The following is a 19,384-nucleotide window of genomic DNA, read 5'->3' as shown; positions in this document are numbered from 1 at the left end:
ACCTTGACATGAGCTGTCATTAGGTCCCATAATTGTGGTTCGCCAGTGAAACATATCATCCTCAACTGGACCTGCAAAACACTGTGCTGGAGGGTCATGGGCCAAGTCACTAAGTTCCTTATTAATCTGTTTCAGCACCACAGTCTGTGCTTTTCATCTGGCTCCCCACTATCTTCGTATGTGCTCAAAGGTCTGGCAAAACTCTTGGTTATCCCAGTGGCTGGGAAGGACTGTCTCTTCATCTCACACTGGCTCTGCCAGACACAGGTAGAGAGGAGCTAGGGCCTCCCCCAAGCTGCAGCCTCGGCCTCCTCTCCATGCAGCAACTGGTGCCTCCCCAGCCCTATGGGGCTCACATGCATGACACAGCCACAAGATGCCTGCTCTTAATATATTTTACATCTTTTTGTTTTGTGTATCCCTTAACTAGTTATAGTGGATATAGATGATTTTATTACTTTTGCCTTGTAACCTTCCTACTAGCTTTATAAGTGAATATCTTCTATCTTTACTGTATATTTGCCTTTACCAATGAGGTTTTTCCTTTCAAAATTTTCATATTTCTAGTTGTGGCTTTTTCCACTTAGAGAAGTCCCTTTAACATTTCTTGTAAAGCTGGTTTCACGGTGCTGAATTCTTTTACCTTTGCTTGTGTATAAAACTTTTGATCTCTCCTTCAAATCTGAATGGAAGCCTTGCTAGGTAGAGTATTCCTGGTTATAGATTTTTCTCATTCATCATTTTAAATATATTGTACCACTCCCTAATGGCCTGCATAGTTTCTGCTGAAAACTCAGCTCAGAGTCTTACAGAAATTCCTTTGTACATAACTTGTTGCTTTTCCCTTGCTGCTTTTAAGGTTCCTCTTTAATTTTTGCCATTTCAATTACAATTTGTCTTAGTGTGAACATCTGTGGGTTTATCTGTTTGGTACTCTGTCCTTCTTGGACTTGGATGTCTGTTTCCTTCCCAAGATTAGGGAAGTTTTCAGCTATTATGTCTTCAAATATGTTCTCTGCCCCCCTTTTTCTCTCTCTGGGACCCCTAAATGTGAACATTAGCATGCCTGATGTTATCTCAGAGTTGTCTAAGAGTTGTCTCTTAAACTGTCCTCATTTTTTTTGTTCAGCTTCAGTAATTTCCACTACTCTGTCTTCCAGTTAGCTGATCTGTTCCTCTGTATTGTCTAGTCTACTGTTAACTCCTTCTATTTTATTTTTTATATCAGCTATTGTATTCTTCAGCTCTGTTTGCTTCTTCTTTATATTTTCTAACTCTTTGTTAAAAACTCCTAATGTCTCCCTTTGTTCACCCCTTCTCCTCCTGAATTCTTCGAGCATCTTATTGGTCATCACTTTAAACTCTTATCAGGTAGATTACTTACCTCCACTTCATTTAGTTCTTCTAGGGTTTTATCTTATTCCTTCATCTGGAACTTATTTCTCTATTGCCTCATTTTGCCTATTTCACTGTTTTTATTTCTATGAATTTCATAAGGTGGTACATTTCCGATTTTGTATAAGTGGCCTTATGTAGGAAATGTCCTATAGGGCCCAGCAGCACATTCTAGTCTGGACACCATAGCTATGTGCTTTAACAGTGCCCTCTATATGGGCTGTGTGCATCCTTCTGTTGTGGTGGGCTGACTACTGTGGGCACACTGGTAGGCATGGCTGGCCTCCAGTCTGCTTAGGTGCCAGGCCTTGCCTTGTGCAGACTGCTGGCCACTGGTGGGTGGGACCATGCCATGGCAAAACTGCCTGCTTAGCTAAGGGAGGCCCAGCCCTGGTGCTGGCCCACAGGTGGGTGGGGCCCAGTCACAAGACAACTAGCTAAATACCCCATTTAGCTCTGGCCCACTATTGGCCGGGTCCTGGAGTGGCTGGTTGTAGGGCCAGGGCTCCCAGAACTAATGTCACCCTGCTGATGGATGAGGTTGTGGCCTGGGGGTGTCCCAGGGCTGGTGTCAGCCTGCTGGGGGGGGGGGCAGGGCCAATTTTTGACATGGCTAGCTGTAGGGTCTGTGGCAATCTGGAGCTGATGATGGCCCACTAGCAGGTGATACTGAATCCTGATACAGGAGGTTGAGGCATCCAAGGTGTGCCATAGCTGGTACTGTCCTGATGTTGGGTGGGGCCAGGACCCACGTCAACCCAGGGGTGGTTCCGTTCTGCTAGTGAGTGGGTCTTGTCTTGACAGAGCTGGCTGAAATGCTGGTGTTGGCCCACTGGTGGGAAGGGCCAGGACCCAAGGTGACTGGGGCCTCAGGATGCCCTATGGCACCTGGCCTACTGGTAGGTGGGGCTGTGTCCCCAACCAGCTAGCTTCCTGGTCTGGGGAATCCCAGAATTGATGTTAACCAACTGGTGGGCATGGCCAGGTCCCAGAATTAATAAGCTAGAAGGAGGATTTCAAAATGGTGCTTACCAGGACCAATGTCCTTATCCTTTAGGGGTTGGGCTCCCCAAAATGCCTGCTGCCAGTGTCTATGTCTCCATAATGAGTTTCAAGTGTCTCCTGCCTCTCCAGAAGGTTCTCCAAGTCATCAAGTGGGTCTGACCCAGGCTCCTTTCAAATTACTGCTTTTGCCCTGAGTCTCAAGAGTGTGTGAGATTTTGTGTTTGCCCTTTAAGTGTGGAGTCTCTATTCCCCACAGCTCTCCAGCTCTCCCCAGAGTAAGCCCTACTGACTTTCAAAGTAAAATGTTCTGGGAGGCTCATCTCCCCAGTGCAAGACCTCTGAGCTGGGAAGCCCAATGTAGGGTTTGGACTCCTCACTCCTTGGGAAGAACCTCTGCAATAATAATTATCCTCCCGTTTGTGGCTCACCTACCTGGGGGTATGGGTCTTAACTATACCAAATCTTTACCCCTCCTACCTGTCTCATTGTGGTTCCTTTCCTATATCTTTAGTTGTAGATCTTTACTGCTAGTCTTCAGGTAACTCCCAGGATAGTTGCTCTGTAAGTAGTTGCAATTTTGGTGTGCCCATGGGAGGAGATTAGCTCATGGTCATCCTACTCCATTATCTTGGCCTCCAGTGACATTTTTTGAAGAAAGAAAAACTCATCCTAAAATTCATATGGAATCACAAGGGATCCCGAATAGCCAAAACAATCCTGAAAAAGTAGAAAAAAACTAGAAGACTAACACTTCCTGATTAAAAGCTTAATACAAAGCTACAGTAATCAAAACACTATGGTACTGGCATAAAGACAGACAAAAAGACCAAGGAATAGAATAGAGAGCCCAGAAATAAACCCTTGTATATATGGTCAAGTGATTTTTGAAAAGGGTGGCAAGACCACTCAACAGAGAAAAAACAATCTTTTCAACAAATTGTGCTGGGAACACTGAATATTCACATGTAAAGAATAAAACTGTACCTTTGCCTAACATGATATACAAAAACTCAAAAAGCATCAAAAACCTAAATTTAAAAACTAAAACAATAAATCTCTTAGTAGAAAACATAAGGGAAAATCTTCATGACATTGGATTTGGCAATGATTTCTTGGATATGAAAACAAAGATGCAGGCAACAACAACAAAAATAAATAAATTGGCCTTCATGAATATTTAAAATTTTGTGCATCAAAAGACATGATCAATAGAGTAAAAGGCAACCTACAGAATGGGGAAAATATTTGCAAGTTAAATATCTGATAAGGGATTAATATCCAGAATATATAGGGAGCTACTAAATCTCAACAGAAAAAAACAAACAAAAAAACACCCTGGAAAACAATCTGAAAAAGGACAGACATATAGATAGATAGATCTGAATCACTTTACTGTACACCTGAAACTAACACAATATTGTAAATCAACTATACTTCAATTTCTAAAAAATGAAGTTCAGAAAATTAAGAAACAAAAAACAAAAGAAAAAAAATATTTGCCCATCAAAAATGGGCAAACACCTTGAGTAGACATTTCTCCAAAGAAGATTATGAATGGATAGTGAGCACAAAAAAAGATGTTCAACATCACTTATCAATAGGGAAATGCAAATCAAAATTATAATGAGATACCACCTCACAGCCATTAGGATGGCTCCCACCAAAAAAAACAGAAAACAAGTGTTGGCAAATATGTGGAGCAATTAGAACTTTTCTGTACTGTTAGTGGGAACATACGATGGTACAACTACTGTAGAAAACTGTATGACAGTTCCTCAAAAAATTAAAAAGAGAAATATAGTATAACCCAGGAATCCCCCTTCTGGGTATATACCCAAAAGAACTGAAAGCAGGGTCTCAAAGAGATATTTATACACCCATGTCCAGAACAGCATTATTAACTATAGCTAAAATGTAAAAGCAACACAAGTGTCTATTAACTGATGAAAACAAAATGTGGATATATGCATACAGTGGAATATTATTCATCCTTTTTAGGATGGAAATTTTGAAATATGCTGTAATATGAATGAACCTTGAAGACTATAGGCTAAGTGACATATGCGAGTCACAAAAAAACCCAAATACTCTATGAATCATACACTTATATGAGGTACCTAGAACAGCCAAAATCAAATACACAGAAAAGTAGAATGGCATTTCCAGGGGCTGGTGGGGAGGAGGGAATGGGGAGTCATTGTTTAAGGGGTATAGAGCTTTACTTTTACGAGATGAAAAGAATCACAGATATAGTTGGCTGAAAGTTTCACTACATTAAAAACATATATAATACCACTGACCCATACATTTTAAAATGGTAAAGATGGTAAATTTAATGTTTTATATTTTACTACAAAAAAATTTTTAATTGTAAAAAAAAGGCCACCTCAAAATATTTACTTGGCAAAGCAACCCCAATGACATAATTGTTTTCTTGGTAAATAAGTACATTTCAAAGTAGACAGCCAAAGAATTAAATATATGTATGTTTAGGAGATTGGTTCAAGATGGCAGAGTAGAAGGACGTGCTCTCACTCCCTCTTGTGAGAACACCAGAATCACAACTAACTGCTGAACAATCATCGACAGGAAGACACTGGAACTCACCAAAAAAGATACCCCACATCCAAAGACAAAGGAGAAGCCACAATGAGATGGTAGGTGCGCAATCACAATAAAATCAAATGCCATAACTGCTGGGTGGGTGACTCACAAACTGGAGAACACTTATACCACAGAAGTCCACCCACGGGAGTGAAGGTTCTGAGCCCCACGTCAGGCTTCCCAACCTGGGGGTCCGGCAACAGGAGGAGGAATTCCTAGGGAATCAGACTTTGAACGCTAGTGGGATTTGATTGCAGGACTTCGACAGGACTGGGGGAAACAGAGACTCCACTCTAGGAGGGCACACACAAAGTAGTGAGCGCATCGGGACCCAGGGGAAGGAGCAGTGACCCCATAGGAGACTGAACTAGACCTACCTGCTAGTGCTGGAGGATCTCCTGCACAGGTGGGAGGTGGCTCTGTCTCACCGTGAGGTGAGAATGGCAGCAGAAGTTCTGGGAACTACTCCTTGGCGTGAGCTGTCCCAGAGTCTGCCATTAGCCCCACAAAAGAGCCCAGGTCGGCTCCAGTGTTGGGTCGCCTCAGGCCAAACAACCAACAGGGAGGGAACCCAGCTCTACCCATCACCAGTCAAGCGTAAAGTTTTACTGAGCTCTGCCCACCAGAGCAACAAACAGCTCTACCCACCACCAGTCCCTCCCATCAGGACACTTGCACAAGCCTCTTAGATAGCCTCATCCACCAGAGGGCAGGAAACTTGCACAAGCCTCTTAGATAGCCTCATCCACCAGAGGGCAGACAGCAGAAGCAAGAAGAACTACAATCTTGCAGCCTGTGAAACAAAAAAACACATTCACAGAAAGACAGACAAGATGAAAATGCAGAGGGCTATGTATCAGATGAAAGAACAAGATAAAACCCCAGAAAAACAATTAAATGGAGATAGGCAACCTTCCAAAAAAGAATTCAGAATGATGACAGTGAAGATGATCCAGGACCTCGGAAAAAGAATGGAGGCAAAGATCGAGAAGATGCAAGAAATGTTTAACAAAGACCTAGAAGAATTAAAGAACAAACAAACAGAGATGAACAATACAATAACTGAAATGAAAAATACACTAGAAGGAATCAATAGCAGAATAACTGAGGCAGAAGAATAGATAAGTGACCTGGAAGACAGAATGGTGGAATTCACTGCTGTGGAACAGAATAAAGAAAAAAGGATGAAAAGAAATGAAGACAGCCTAAGAGATCTCTGGGACAACATTAAACGCAACAACATTCGCATTATAGGCGTCCCAAAAGGAGAAGAGAGAGAGACAGGACCAGAGAAAATATATGAAGAGATTAGAGTCAAAAACTTCCCTAACATGGGAAAGAAATAGCCACCCAAGTCCAGGAAGTGCAGAGAGTTCCATACGGGATAAACCCACGGAGAAACACGCCGAGACACATAGTAATCAAACTGGCAAAAATTAAAGACAAAGAAAAATTATTGAAAGAAGCAAGGGAAAAACGACAAATAACATACAAGGGAACTCCCATAAGGTTAACAGCTGATTTCTCAGCAGAAACGCTCCAAGCCAGAAGGGAGTGGCATGATATACTTAAAGTGATGAAAGGGAAGAACCTACAACCAGGATTACTCGACCCGGCAAGGATCTCATTCAGATTCGATGGAGAAATGAAAAGCTTTACAGACAAGCAAAAGCTAAGAGAATTCAGCGCCACCAAACCAGCCCTACAACAAATGCTAAACGAACTTCTCTAAGTGGGAAACACAAGAGAAGAAAAGGGCCTACAAAAACAAACCCAAAACAATTAAGAAAATGGTTATAGGAACATACATATCAATAATTACCTTAAATGTGAATGGATTAAATGCTCCAACCAAAAGACACAGGCTTGCTGAATGGATACAAAAACAAGACCCATATATATGCTGTCTACAAGAGACCCACTTCAGACCTAGGGACACATACAGACTGAAAGTGAGGGATGGAAAAAGATATTCCATGCAAATGGAAATCAAAAAAAAGCTGGAGTAGTAATACTCATATCAGATAAAATAGACTTTAACATAAAAAAATGTTACAAGAGACAAGGAAGGACACTACATAATGATGAAGGGATCAATCCAAGAAGAAGATATAACAATTATAAATATATATGCACCCAACATAGGAGCACCTCTATACATACGGCAACTGCTAACATCTAAAAAAGAGGAAATTGACAGTAACACAATAATAGTGGGCGACTTTAAAACCTCACTTACACCAATGGACAGATCATCCAAAATAAAAATAAATAAGGAAACAGAAGCTTTAAATGACACAATAGACCAGATAGCTTTAATTGATATTTATAGGACATTCCATCCAAAAACAGCAGATTACACCTTCTTCTCAAGTGCCCATGGAACATTCTCCAGGATAGATCACGTCTTGGGTCACAAATCAAGCCTCAGTAAATTTAAGAAAATTGAAATCATATCAAGCATCTTTTCTGACCACAACGCTATGAGATTAGAAATGAATTACAGGGAAAAAAACGTAAAAAACACAAACACATGGAGGCTAAACAATACGTTACTAAATAACCAAGAGATCACTGAAGAAATCAAAGAGGAAATCAAAAAATACCTAGAGACAAACGACAATGAAAACACGGCGATCCAAAACCTATGGGATGCAACGAAAGCAGTTCTAAGAGGGAAGTTTACAGCTATACAAGCCTACCTCAAGAAACAAGAAAAATCTCAAATAAACAATCTAACCTTACACCTAAAGGAACTAGAGAAAGAAGAACAAACAAAACCCAAAGTTAGCAGAAGGAAAGAAATCATAAAGATCAGAGCAGAAATAAATGAAATAGAAACAAAGAAAACAATAGCAAAGATCAATAAAACTAAAAGCTGGTTCTTTGAGAAGATAAACAAATGGATAAAGCATTAGCCAGACTCATCAGGAAAAAGAGGGAGAGGACTCAAATCAATAAAATTAGAAATGAAAAAGGAGAAGTTACAACAGACACCACAGAAATACAAAGCATCCGAAGAGACTGCTACAAGCAACTCTATGCCAATAAAATGGACAACCTGGAAGAAATGGACAAATTCTTAGAAAGGTATAACCTTCCAAGACTGAACCAGGAAGAAATAGAAAATATGAACAGACCAATCACAAGTAATGAAATTGAAACTGTGATTAAAACTCTTCCAACAAACAAAAGCCCAGGACCAGATGGCTTCACAGGTGAATTCTATCAAACATTTAGAGAAGAGCTAACACCCATCCTTCTCAAACTCTTCGAAAAAATTGCAGAGGAAGGAACACTCCCAAACTCATTCTATGAGGCCACCATCACCCTGATACCAAAACCAGACAAAGATACTTCAAAAAAAGAAAATTACAGACCAATATCACTGATGAATATAGATGCAAAAATCCTCAACAAAATACTAGCAAACAGAATCCAACAACACATTACAAGGATCACACACCATGATCAAGTGGGATTTACCCCAGGGATGCAAGGATTCTTCAATATATGCAAATCAAACAATGTGACACACCATATTAACAAATTGAAGAATAAAAACCATATGATCATCTCAATAGATGCAGAAAAGGCTTTTGACAAAATTCAACACCAGTTTACGATAAAAACTCTCCAGAAAGTGGGCATAGAGGGAACCTACCTCAACATAATAAAGGCCATATACGACAAACCCACAGCAAACATCATTCTCAATTGTGAAAAACTGAAAGCATTTCCTCTAAGATCAGGAACTAGACAAGGATGTCCACTCTCACCACTATTACTGAACATCGTTTTGGAAGTCCTAGCCACGGCAATCAGAGAAGAAAAAGAAATAAAAGGAATACAAATTGGAAAAGAAGACATAACTGTCACTGTTTGCAGATGATATGATACTATACATAGAGAATCCTAAAGATGTCACCAGAAAACTACTAGAGCTAATCAATGAATTTGGTAAAGTTGCAGGATACAAAATTAATGCACAGAAATCTCTTGCATTCCTATACACTAATGATGAACAATCTGAACGAGAAATTAAGGAAACACTCCCATTTACCATTTCAACAAAAAGAATAAAATACCTAGGAATAAACCTACCTAGGGGAGACAAAAGACCTGTATGTAGAAAACTATAAGACACTGATGAAAGAAATTAAAGAAATACAAACAGATGGAGAGATATACCATGTTCTTGGATTGGAAGAATCAATATTGTGAAAATGACTATACTACCCAAAGCAATCTACAGATTCAATGTAATCCCTATCAAATTACCAATGGCATTTTTTACAGAACTAGAACAAAAAATCTTAAAATTTGTATGGAGACACAAAAGACCCCGAATAGCCAAAGCAGTCTTGAGGGAAAAAAACGGAGCTGGAGGAATCAAACTCCCTGACTTCAGCCTATACTACAAAGCTACAGTAATCAAGACAATATGGTACTGGCACAAAAACAGAAATACAGATCAATGGAACAAGATAGAAAGCCCAGAGATAAACCGACGCACCTACGGTCAACTAATCTATGACAAAGGAGGCAAAGATATACAGTGGAGAAAAGACAGTCTCTTCAATAAGTGGTGCTGGGAAAACTGGACAGCTACATATAGAAGAATGAAATTAGAACACTCCCTAACACCTTACACAAAAATAAACTCCAAATGGATTAAAGACCTAAATGTAAGGCCAGACACTATAAAACTCTGAGAGGAAAACATAGGAAGAACACTCTTTGACATAAATCACAGCAAGATCTTTTTTGATCCACCTCCTAGAGTAATGGAAATAAAAACAAAAATAAACAAATGGGACCTAATGAAACTTCAAAGCTTTTGCACAGCAAAGGAAACCATAAACAAGACGAAAAGACAACCCTCAGAATGGGAGAAAATATTTGCAAACAAATCAACGGACAAAGGATTAATCTCCAAAATATATAAACAGCTCATGCAGCTCAATACTAAAAAACAAACCCAATCCAAAAATGGGCAGAAGACCTAAACAGACATTTCTCCAAAGAAGACATACAGATGGCCAAGAAGCACATGAAAAGCTGCTCAACATCACTAATTATTCGAGAAATGCAAATGAAAACTACAATGAGGTATCACCTCACACCAGTTAGAATGGGCATCATCAGAAATTCTACAAACAACAAATGCTGGAGAGGGTGTGGAGAAAAGGGAACCCTCTTGCACTGTTGGTGGGAATGTAAATTGATACAGCCACTATGGAGAACAGTACGGAGGTTCCTTAAAAAACTAAAAATAGAATTACCATATGACCCAGCAATCCCACTACTGGGCATATACCCAGAGAAAACCATAATTCAAAAAGACACATGCACCCCAATGTTCACTGCAGCACTGTTTACAACAGCCAGGTCATGGAAGCAACCTAAATGCCCATCGACAGATGAATGGATAAATAAGTTGTGGTACATATATACAATGGAGTATTACTCAGCCATAAAAAGGAACGAAATTGAGTCATTTGTTGAGACGTGGATGGATCTAGAGACTGTCATACAGAGTGAAGTAAGTCAGAAAGAAAAAAACAAATATCGTATATTAACACATATATGTGGAACCTAGAAAAATGGTACAGATGAAGCGGTTTGCAGGGCAGAAATTGAGACACAGATGTAGAGAACAAACGTATGGACACCAAGGGGGGAAAGTGGCGGGGGGATGGGGTGGTGGTGTGATGAACTGGGCGAATGGGATTGACATGTATACACTGATGTGTATAAAATTGATGACTAATAAGAACCTGCTGTATAAAAAAATAAATTAAATAAAATTCAAAAATTAAAAAAAAAAAAAGAACCACTGATAGTCTTGGATCCTCATCAAGGTTCACGAGTGAGACTCCTATGTGGTTCCTGCCTCTTGGGCATGAAGCTAAAACAGTGATGTCCCAAAGTAGCTATTCAATGGACGGGGTATTAACAGCAGCCAGCAGGAGAATTCATGACTCTGCTTTTCCTCCTTTAAAAATGAGGTGATCTGGGACTTCCCTGGTGGCCCAGTGGTGAAGAATTCGCCTGCCAATGCAGGGGACACGGGTTCAAGCCCTGGTCCGGGAAGATCCCACATGCTGCGGAGCAACTAAGCCCGTGTGCCACAACTACTGAGCCTGCATGCCACAACTACTGAGTCCGTGTGAGTCTGTGTGCCACAACTGCTGAGGCCCGCACGCCTAGAGCCCATGCTCTGCAATGAGAGAAGCCACTGCAATGAGAGGCCCGTGCACCGCAACGAGGAGTGGCCCCCACTTGTCGCAACTGAAGAAAGCCCTCACGCGGCAACGAAGACCCAACGCAGCCAAAAATAAATGAATAAAAAAAATAAATTTTTCAAAAAGGTTTAAAAAAATTTTTTTTAATTTAAAAAATTAAAATGAGGTGATCTGATATTACCTCTCAACGTATAGACCAGTCATCCTGGGGAAATTCCTTCCTAATTAAGCATGTTTTGCTCCACAAATTTGCAGGATCTGGTTTCTCTCCGTCACTTTATTATAGATAACTTTTGTTAAATTAATTAGACAAGGAGGCCATTGGACTGCGGGGACTCGAATGTCGGGCAGCCTACGTAAGCAAACCAAAATCTGAGCCTCAAGGTTACAAAAAACCAAAACCTAAGGGCATCCAATCACAGACAGTTACCTAGGGTTTAAGCTACAGTCAATCAAATAATGTCCTTTCTTGGTTTCTGTACCTTCTCTCTGTAAGTCTCTCCCCTGGTTCTTATCTGAGGAGTGTTCCTAATAACTTCTGATTTGGTTCTGCCTGACTTGAATCAATTTTTGTTCAAATAAACTCTTAAAATTTAAAATAAATAAATAAATAAATAAAATAATAAAGATAATTTGGCAAGGTTACCTTTGTAAATCCAATTTAAAATATGGAATTGAGTAACTGATCTAGATTTGTGATTATAAGTTCAAATCTCATTTATAAAAGGACTTGAAATATATCGAAGCATTTAAGGTTTACACAGTTATACATTTAATGTGTTAGACTTATAAGGATTACCCAAGTATTCTGAAAAGATTTAAACAACTGCAGTACCTAAAAAAGAAAACACATTAAATGCATAATTTCAGTTTAAAGTATCTAAAGTATTTAACTAAATGCATTAAATATTATTCAAAGGCCCTGAAAAATGCTATTTAAAATGTTAAACTTATAAATGGAGTAAGGTTATTTGTAAACATGCCATGCCTCCTTCACTGTCTGGGAATAGCTCTCTTAGGCAGGACTCTGTCTGACCCACCTGCCTCTCCCCAGCACTCAGAAGAAGGATACAGTAGGAATACAGTAGGTTCCCAGGGAATGTTAGTTAAATAGATTGCTAACGTAGGGCGTGGGGATAAGTTGTATGCATGTTGGCAGGGGGGACAAATTTGAATTAAGTGTAGAGACTACACAGCATGTGTATGATTTATGAGCCTGTGATTGAGAATGTAGGGGTGCAAATATACGGTTTGTAAAGGAGAAGTGGTTCGTGTATGTATGTTATGTGCAGATGTGCCATCTGAACACGGGAGAAACTCCCCAGGGCTTGCCCTCTCTACAACTTGGGCCAGGTTGGAGTCTTCCATGGCATTGGTCTTTTCTCCTCCCACCCTGGCCCCTCCTTTCCTACCTCATTTGTACATCACTTTCCAGCCCAAAGGCCCCATGTTCAACAGCTTTCTCAAAGGCCATCATGGTATTCTCAGGCCCCAGCTGTGGAAGAAAAGGACACCGGGCCCTTAATCTCAGAGTGTTTTCTGCCAACATCCCTTTTAGGGTAGGGAAGGGGCCCAGTAACAAAAGGACTTTAGGAAACAGAGTTTGGCTCCCTTGGCTCTTTTTTCAAAGAAGCTGCCTACATTTTGCTCTACCCAATCTGATGTGGGGACTCTGCTCATCTGACGCAATGTCACTGGGCACAATAAAGAGAAATGGACTGAGAATTAGGTGACCTGGGTTCGAGCCCAACCTCTACAATTAATTCCTTATTCTTGTCATCTCAAGCCAACCCCTTTACTTCTCCAGGAGTTCCTAGGATCTGATGTGCCCTTGTCTCATCCACAAATCCATGCATACCTGTACTCACCCACATCCATCATGCTCAGACCTACCACGGGTGCACCTCTATGTCCAAAGAAGTTCGGCTTGGGTCCCAATTTATCCTTCTCCTGAATACAGGGAGAATAAATCCCCAATGGAAGCAAATAGAGACACAAGAGGATGAGAAAAAAGGGCACTCCAATAGCCACTTGTAGAGCTGAAAAAGTTGGAGGGAAGGGGAAGTAAGAAAAAAAAAGGCAAACAGGAATGGAGAACCATCCCAAGCAACTAACTATCCCAAAGCAACAGTCAATAAATACCCAGTCCATGGGTTCACTGACTCTGTGGACTCACTGATTTACTCTATATTTCTGTCACATCCTTATGTTCTCTCAATGATTTGAAAGCAAAAGAGTATCCAAATATAAGCATTATTATTAAGTCAATATTATTACAAATGCAAATTTACAAGGGAATGAATTGTACAAGAAGTGGGAAGCAAAGGAAAGAGAGGAAATGTTAAGGAATACCTTCTCAGAAGGAGTAGTTTAGTTGCCTCTGAGAAAGCCCTGAAGCCCTTTAAAGATCAGCCTAAAATGCTGCTATATTGAAGGCAGTGAGGTATAGCAGAAGGGATACTAGCTGACAGAAATCTGACTTCAAAGCCAGACTCTACCACTTTCTAATTGTGTGACTCAGACATGTTGCTTAACCTCTCCATTCTGAAAAATGGAGCTATCCTGCTACTAACATCTATCTCATAGAGTTGATATAATAGTTGACATCACAGGTGCTCAATAAATATTGAGTATTTCTCTCTCTCTCTCTCTCACACACACACACACACACACACACACACACACACACACAGCCTGACCACAAAACCTGTTATCACTTGCCATTGCCCAACACTTACTATTTTAGACCTCTGAAGATGTTACCCATTTGTACATTTTAAATTACTACCTATATCACTTTCAAATCTAGATCTCCAGCTCTAACCTCTCAACTTTATGAGCACATTACACCTTTTGTTTCTTTTTCTCTCATAACACGTCATCTGGTATCTTCTGATTCTACCTTAAAATTTAGGAAATGGAAAAGAAAACAGTGCATTATTGTCCGCTTTAAGATCCTGCCCCCAGGAACATTTCCTAAAATTCACCCTCCACCTATACACACACATGTGTACAAACACACAATGGCAATACTGCCAACCAAGTCTTTCTCTTGCCTGCATCCTCGCACAAGTCAGGAAGCAAGCACTCCTTGTTTAACCAGTAGTAAAAAAGAGACATAGAAAAATGTCCTACTGGTTTCTCAATAAGGTGCTCAGAGATAACTCCACTCTCAAAACAGTTTCATGTATAGCTCTGATTCTTGTTTGTTTCCATGATATTAGGGCAAAGAATGAAGAGGAAATGAGTGGCAGAGGTAGACATTTCTGCTGCTGGTGGAAGTCCCCCGGTGTGACAGGGACTAACCAGGGCCTGCTTTGAAGTACTAAGATGTATCCAGGGATATCTGCACCTGGTTCTTGAGTTTAAAATAGTAATATTTGAATACAAACTAAAAGAACTGTGACTTGTACCATCACGGGTCAAATAAAATTAAAATTGCCTCTACCCTCCCGCCAGTTACTCCAATCCATTCCCAGACAGTCAATGTGTAACAACAGAGAGAAAATTCTTATTTTTCTAGAAGCAGAATCCCTCTTTAGAAGAAGGACTATTTGGCCAGGGAAATGCTATGACAGGCCATGTAGGGTTGTGAGTTTGACCACAAGGATCTTGCTTGAGTAACGAGCTAAATGAATTTCAGAGAGGTATAGTGCTGGCTATCTACCAAGCTTGTTTTACTGAGTAGAGTATGGAAGTTAAAGCCAGAGCTGAAAGAATCAGGCAAGGTTTCACCCACAGGACATACCTTCTCCTTCCAAATAGATCAAGTAGAAGGCCACAGGCCAGGAAAGCATAACCATCACAGATATGCTGCTCAGGTGTATGTAGGGAGCAAAGACCTGGGGGAAAGCCAAAAGTCAAGCTGAACACATCTGAATAGACAGGGCTACAGCTAAGGATGGACGGTGCTTACCTGCAGTGACAGCCCAACGGTGAGCCACCTGTCTTTCCAATAAGTGAGTAAAATCCAGAAAAAGAACGAGCATGTCAGAATCACCAGCAGAATCAGGATCTGGGGAAACAAAAAGAATCTCCTAACTTCCAAGCACTAATCTTGGATGAGAACCGTCCTTAGGAAACGTGTGTGTCCCTATAGTGTCAGGGTCCTTGTTTCCTCATCCTTTTAATTTAACCATCCTGCAAATGCCCAATATTAGATGGATCCAATAACTTACCCTCTTTGTTCCCAAGTCTTTGCTGTGTATCACGGCTGGAAAAAAATTACACAGCTGTGTGGTCTGATGGCTTTACTAATAATTTATCATCTCCACCTCAGCTGGGCCCTCAATATTGCTTGGCATGTCTCACTCAGTTTCAACAATGGCCTTTATAAATATTCACTACTTTTTTTATATGACTCAATACAGTCAGAAGTAAATAATATTTTGTAATTACCCTTCCAGTGCATGTTTTCCCCAACAGACTGTAAGCTTCATGAGGTCAAGGATAATATTTGTTTATAATTATATCTTCACTGCCTTGCAGAATATGTCTGATACATAGTAAACATCCAATAAATATTTGTTGAACAGATGAAAAAAATCTGCTAGCCAGAACACTATTTACTTTATAGAGAAAGAACACTGAGACCAAGAAGACACAACTTTCAACTTCTTCCCCTTCAAGTGTAGATTTTCTACATTTGTTTCCCTCTAGAGAGTTCTTGGTTCCCGCCCTTTCATAATCTCTGTATCTATGAAAGCAATTGAATCCATAATTAAACCTTCTCACGAAATAATTCCAGGCCTTACTGCCTTCAATAGTTAATCTTCCAAATATTTAAGGAAGTAATATTTCCACTTTAACAAACTCTTCTAGAGAATAAAAAAGAGGGAATGCTCTCTAACTTGTCTTATGAAGCCAACAAAACATTGATACCCAAACTCAACAAGTACATTACAAGAAAGCAAAAGTATAGGCCAATTTCTCTTATACATAGATTTTATATAGATGCAAAAATCTTAAATAACCTATTAGCAAACCAAATGCATTACAACACAAGGGTTTAATTGTCAAATTAGATTCACATGAATCTTACGTGATTCTGGGATCTTACCCAACACCAAATTTCACTAACGATTTAAAGGATATAGTCAATTATAAAGTACAAATAAAATATTATTCTCATGGATAAATCTGATTCTGTCAAATGCAGCTACTCATAAAAAGGTCTTTCCTCTCCTGTATTAGGATACATGCTGACCTTGGACTTAAAATGTGAGGTGTGTTTTTTGCAGCAATTTTTTGGATCTGTCTCCTCGAGTAATGGAAATAAAAGCAAAAATAAACAAACAGGACCTAACTGAACTTGAAAACTGTTGCACAACAAAGGAAACTATAAACAAAATGAAAAGACAACCTACAGGAGGGGACAAAGTATGTGCCAATGAAGTTACAGACAGGGCTTAATTTCCAAAATATACAAACAGCTCATACAGCTCAATATCAAAAAAAACAAACAACACAATCAAGAATGGGCAGAAGACCTAAACAGACCTTTCTCCAAAGAAGACATACAGATGGCCAACAGGTACATGAAAAGATGCTCAACATCACCAATTATTAAAGAAATGCAAATCAAAACTACAATGAGGTATCACCTCACACCAGTTAGAATGGCCATCATCAAAAAGTCTACAAATAATAAATGCTGGAGAGGTATGGAGAAAGGGGAACCCTTCTACACTGTTGGTGGGAATGTAAATTGGTGCAGCCACTGTGGATGAAGGTTCCTTAAAAAACTAAAAAATAGAGCTACCATATGATCCAGCAATCCCACTCCTGGGCACATACCTGGAGAAAACCATAATTCGAAAAGATACATGTACCACAATGTTCACTGCAGCACTATTTACAACAGCCAGGACAAGGAAGCAACCTAAATGTCCATTGACAGATGAATGGATAAAGAAGATATGGTACATATATACAATAGAATATTACTCAGCCATAAAAAAGAATGAAACGATGCCGTTTGCAACAACATGGATGGACCCAGAGATTGTCATACTATGTAAAGTAAGTCAGAGAAAAATATCATATGATATCACTTATATGTGGAATCTTTAAAAAATGGCATGAATGAACTCATTTACAAAACAGAAATAGACTCACAGACATAGAAAACAAGATTATGGTTACCAAAGGGGAAAGGGGGATGGGGAGGGATAAATTAGGAGGCTGGGATTAACAGATACACACTACTATATATAAAATAAACTACAAGCGTCTACTATGTAGCACAGGGAACTATACTTAGTATCTTATAAGAACCTATAATGGTAACGAATCTGAAAAATAAAATATATATATATTCAGTTTTATATATATATATATATATGTGAATCACTTTGCTGTACCCCTGAAACTGACACAACATTGGAAATCAACTACACTTCAATTAAAAAACTTTCTTTAATGTGAGGTGTGTTTTGAGCAAAGTGTGTAGAAACTTTGTTTCCCAGAAGGAGCCTTTTGGGTTATGGAGCATCCTTATCTTATATCCCATTAATTATACAACTCGAGCCAGCCATGTCTCCCACCCTACAAATCTATAAATTCCAAGCTTACTTACAATAAGCAACCCAGATATACCAGGTTATATCCTGCTAGAAATTTTCATAAATAAGGATTCTCCATTATCGTTTGCCTAATAAATACCTTTAGTATGTTTATAAAGAGTTTCAATTGAGGTCATTCATTCCTCTCTGAATATCCTTAAGTAGAAGTAAAATAGGTTATAGGCCAGGTGCTAACCCTTCCCTTCTGGGTTTATTCTTTGTACACTAAAACTGAAACTCGAAGCCCTACAGAATCTCTGCTGTCAACTGAAGCAGTCTCTCCTCCCAAGTCTGATAAGCCTAATCCTTCATGGTTTGAAGCCCAAACTAAGGTGGTCACCTTCCAAGGGGATGCCCACTCTTCTCATACCTCGTCTGCATTACTTCCCCTTGCCCACAGACTCATAACCAGAATCAGATCCCAGAATGCCTCTAGAGATGGTTTTCTTAAATTTACTTACCAAACTCTGTAGAATATATGTGTGGGAATGAATCCTAAGGTTGTTAGACAAGGAGAAAAGAATTTTAGATTGGGCTACATTTAATGATATGTGTGCACTTACCAGAGATTATGAATTCAATATACCAGAATCCAGGTATTATACGTCTTAGAGTGATTCTAATTGCTTGTTTCATTTTCTGAAACTGTGGCTCAATAGTGGCCTATGCTTGCAAAAATATACACTGGGGAAAAGACAGTCTCTTCAATAAGTAGTGCTAGGCACTATATACAATAGCCAGGACATGGAAGCAACCTAAGTGTCCATCGACAGATGAATGGATAAAGAAGATGTGGCACATATATACAATGGAATATTACTCAGCCATAAAAAGAAACGAAATTGAGTTATTTGTAGTGAGGTGGATGGACCCAGAGTCTGTCATGCAGAGTGAAGTAAGTCAGAAAGAGAAAAACAAATACCGTATGCTAACAAAAATATATGGAATCTAAAAAAAAAGTGGTTCTGAAGAACCTAGGGGCAGGACAGGAATAAAGACGCAGATGTAGAGAATGGACTTAAGGACACGGGGAGCGGGGAGGGTAAGATGGGATGAAGTGAGAGAGTGGCATGGACATATATACACTAACAAATGTAAAATAGATAGCTAGTGGGAAGCAGTAGCATAGCACAGGGAGATCAGCTCAGTGCTTTGTGACCACCTAGAGGGGTGGGGTAGGGAGGGTGGGAGGGAGACGCAAGAGGGAGGGGATATGGGGATATAAGTATACGTATAGCTGATTCACTTTGTTATACAGTGGAAACTAACACAACAATGTAAAGCAATTATACTCCAATAAAGATATTAAAAAAAAAATTAAGATACCTTGAAAATGTTCTTTACTTAAGTGTCTGAGAATATTGCTAAATAAAATACTATCTTGCCTTCTGTCAATTAAAAAAAAAATAAGTGGTGCTGGGAAAACTGGAGAGGTACATGTAAAAGAATGAAATTAGAACATTTTCTCACACCATATATAAAAATAAACTCAAAATGGATTAAAGACCTAAATGTAAGACCAGAAATCATAAAACTTCTAGAAGAAAACATAGGCAATAACATTCTTTG

General features: G+C 39.5%; 1 protein-coding gene across 1 annotated transcript in view; it reads right to left on the bottom strand.

Annotated features, from left to right (window-relative positions):
• The window catches only part of GDPD4 (glycerophosphodiester phosphodiesterase domain containing 4), a 157,080-nt gene that overhangs the window by 116,559 nt on the left and 21,137 nt on the right, over nucleotides 1-19,384 (bottom strand). Inside the window, exons 6-10 of the mRNA XM_068556078.1 lie at nucleotides 15,169-15,267; nucleotides 15,001-15,094; nucleotides 14,077-14,154; nucleotides 13,146-13,291; nucleotides 12,665-12,747 (exon numbers count right to left, since the gene is read on the bottom strand). Of these exons, the coding sequence (XP_068412179.1) occupies nucleotides 12,665-12,747; nucleotides 13,146-13,291; nucleotides 14,077-14,154; nucleotides 15,001-15,094; nucleotides 15,169-15,267 (500 nt within the window). The remainder of the gene's footprint in view (nucleotides 1-12,664; nucleotides 12,748-13,145; nucleotides 13,292-14,076; nucleotides 14,155-15,000; nucleotides 15,095-15,168; nucleotides 15,268-19,384) is intronic.

Source organism: Eschrichtius robustus, chromosome 11, assembly GCF_028021215.1.
Source record: "Eschrichtius robustus isolate mEscRob2 chromosome 11, mEscRob2.pri, whole genome shotgun sequence".
NCBI lineage: Eukaryota > Metazoa > Chordata > Mammalia > Artiodactyla > Eschrichtiidae > Eschrichtius > Eschrichtius robustus.
The sequence above is the reverse complement of the archived record's forward strand: the minus strand, read 5'-3'. Positions and strand labels throughout refer to the sequence as shown.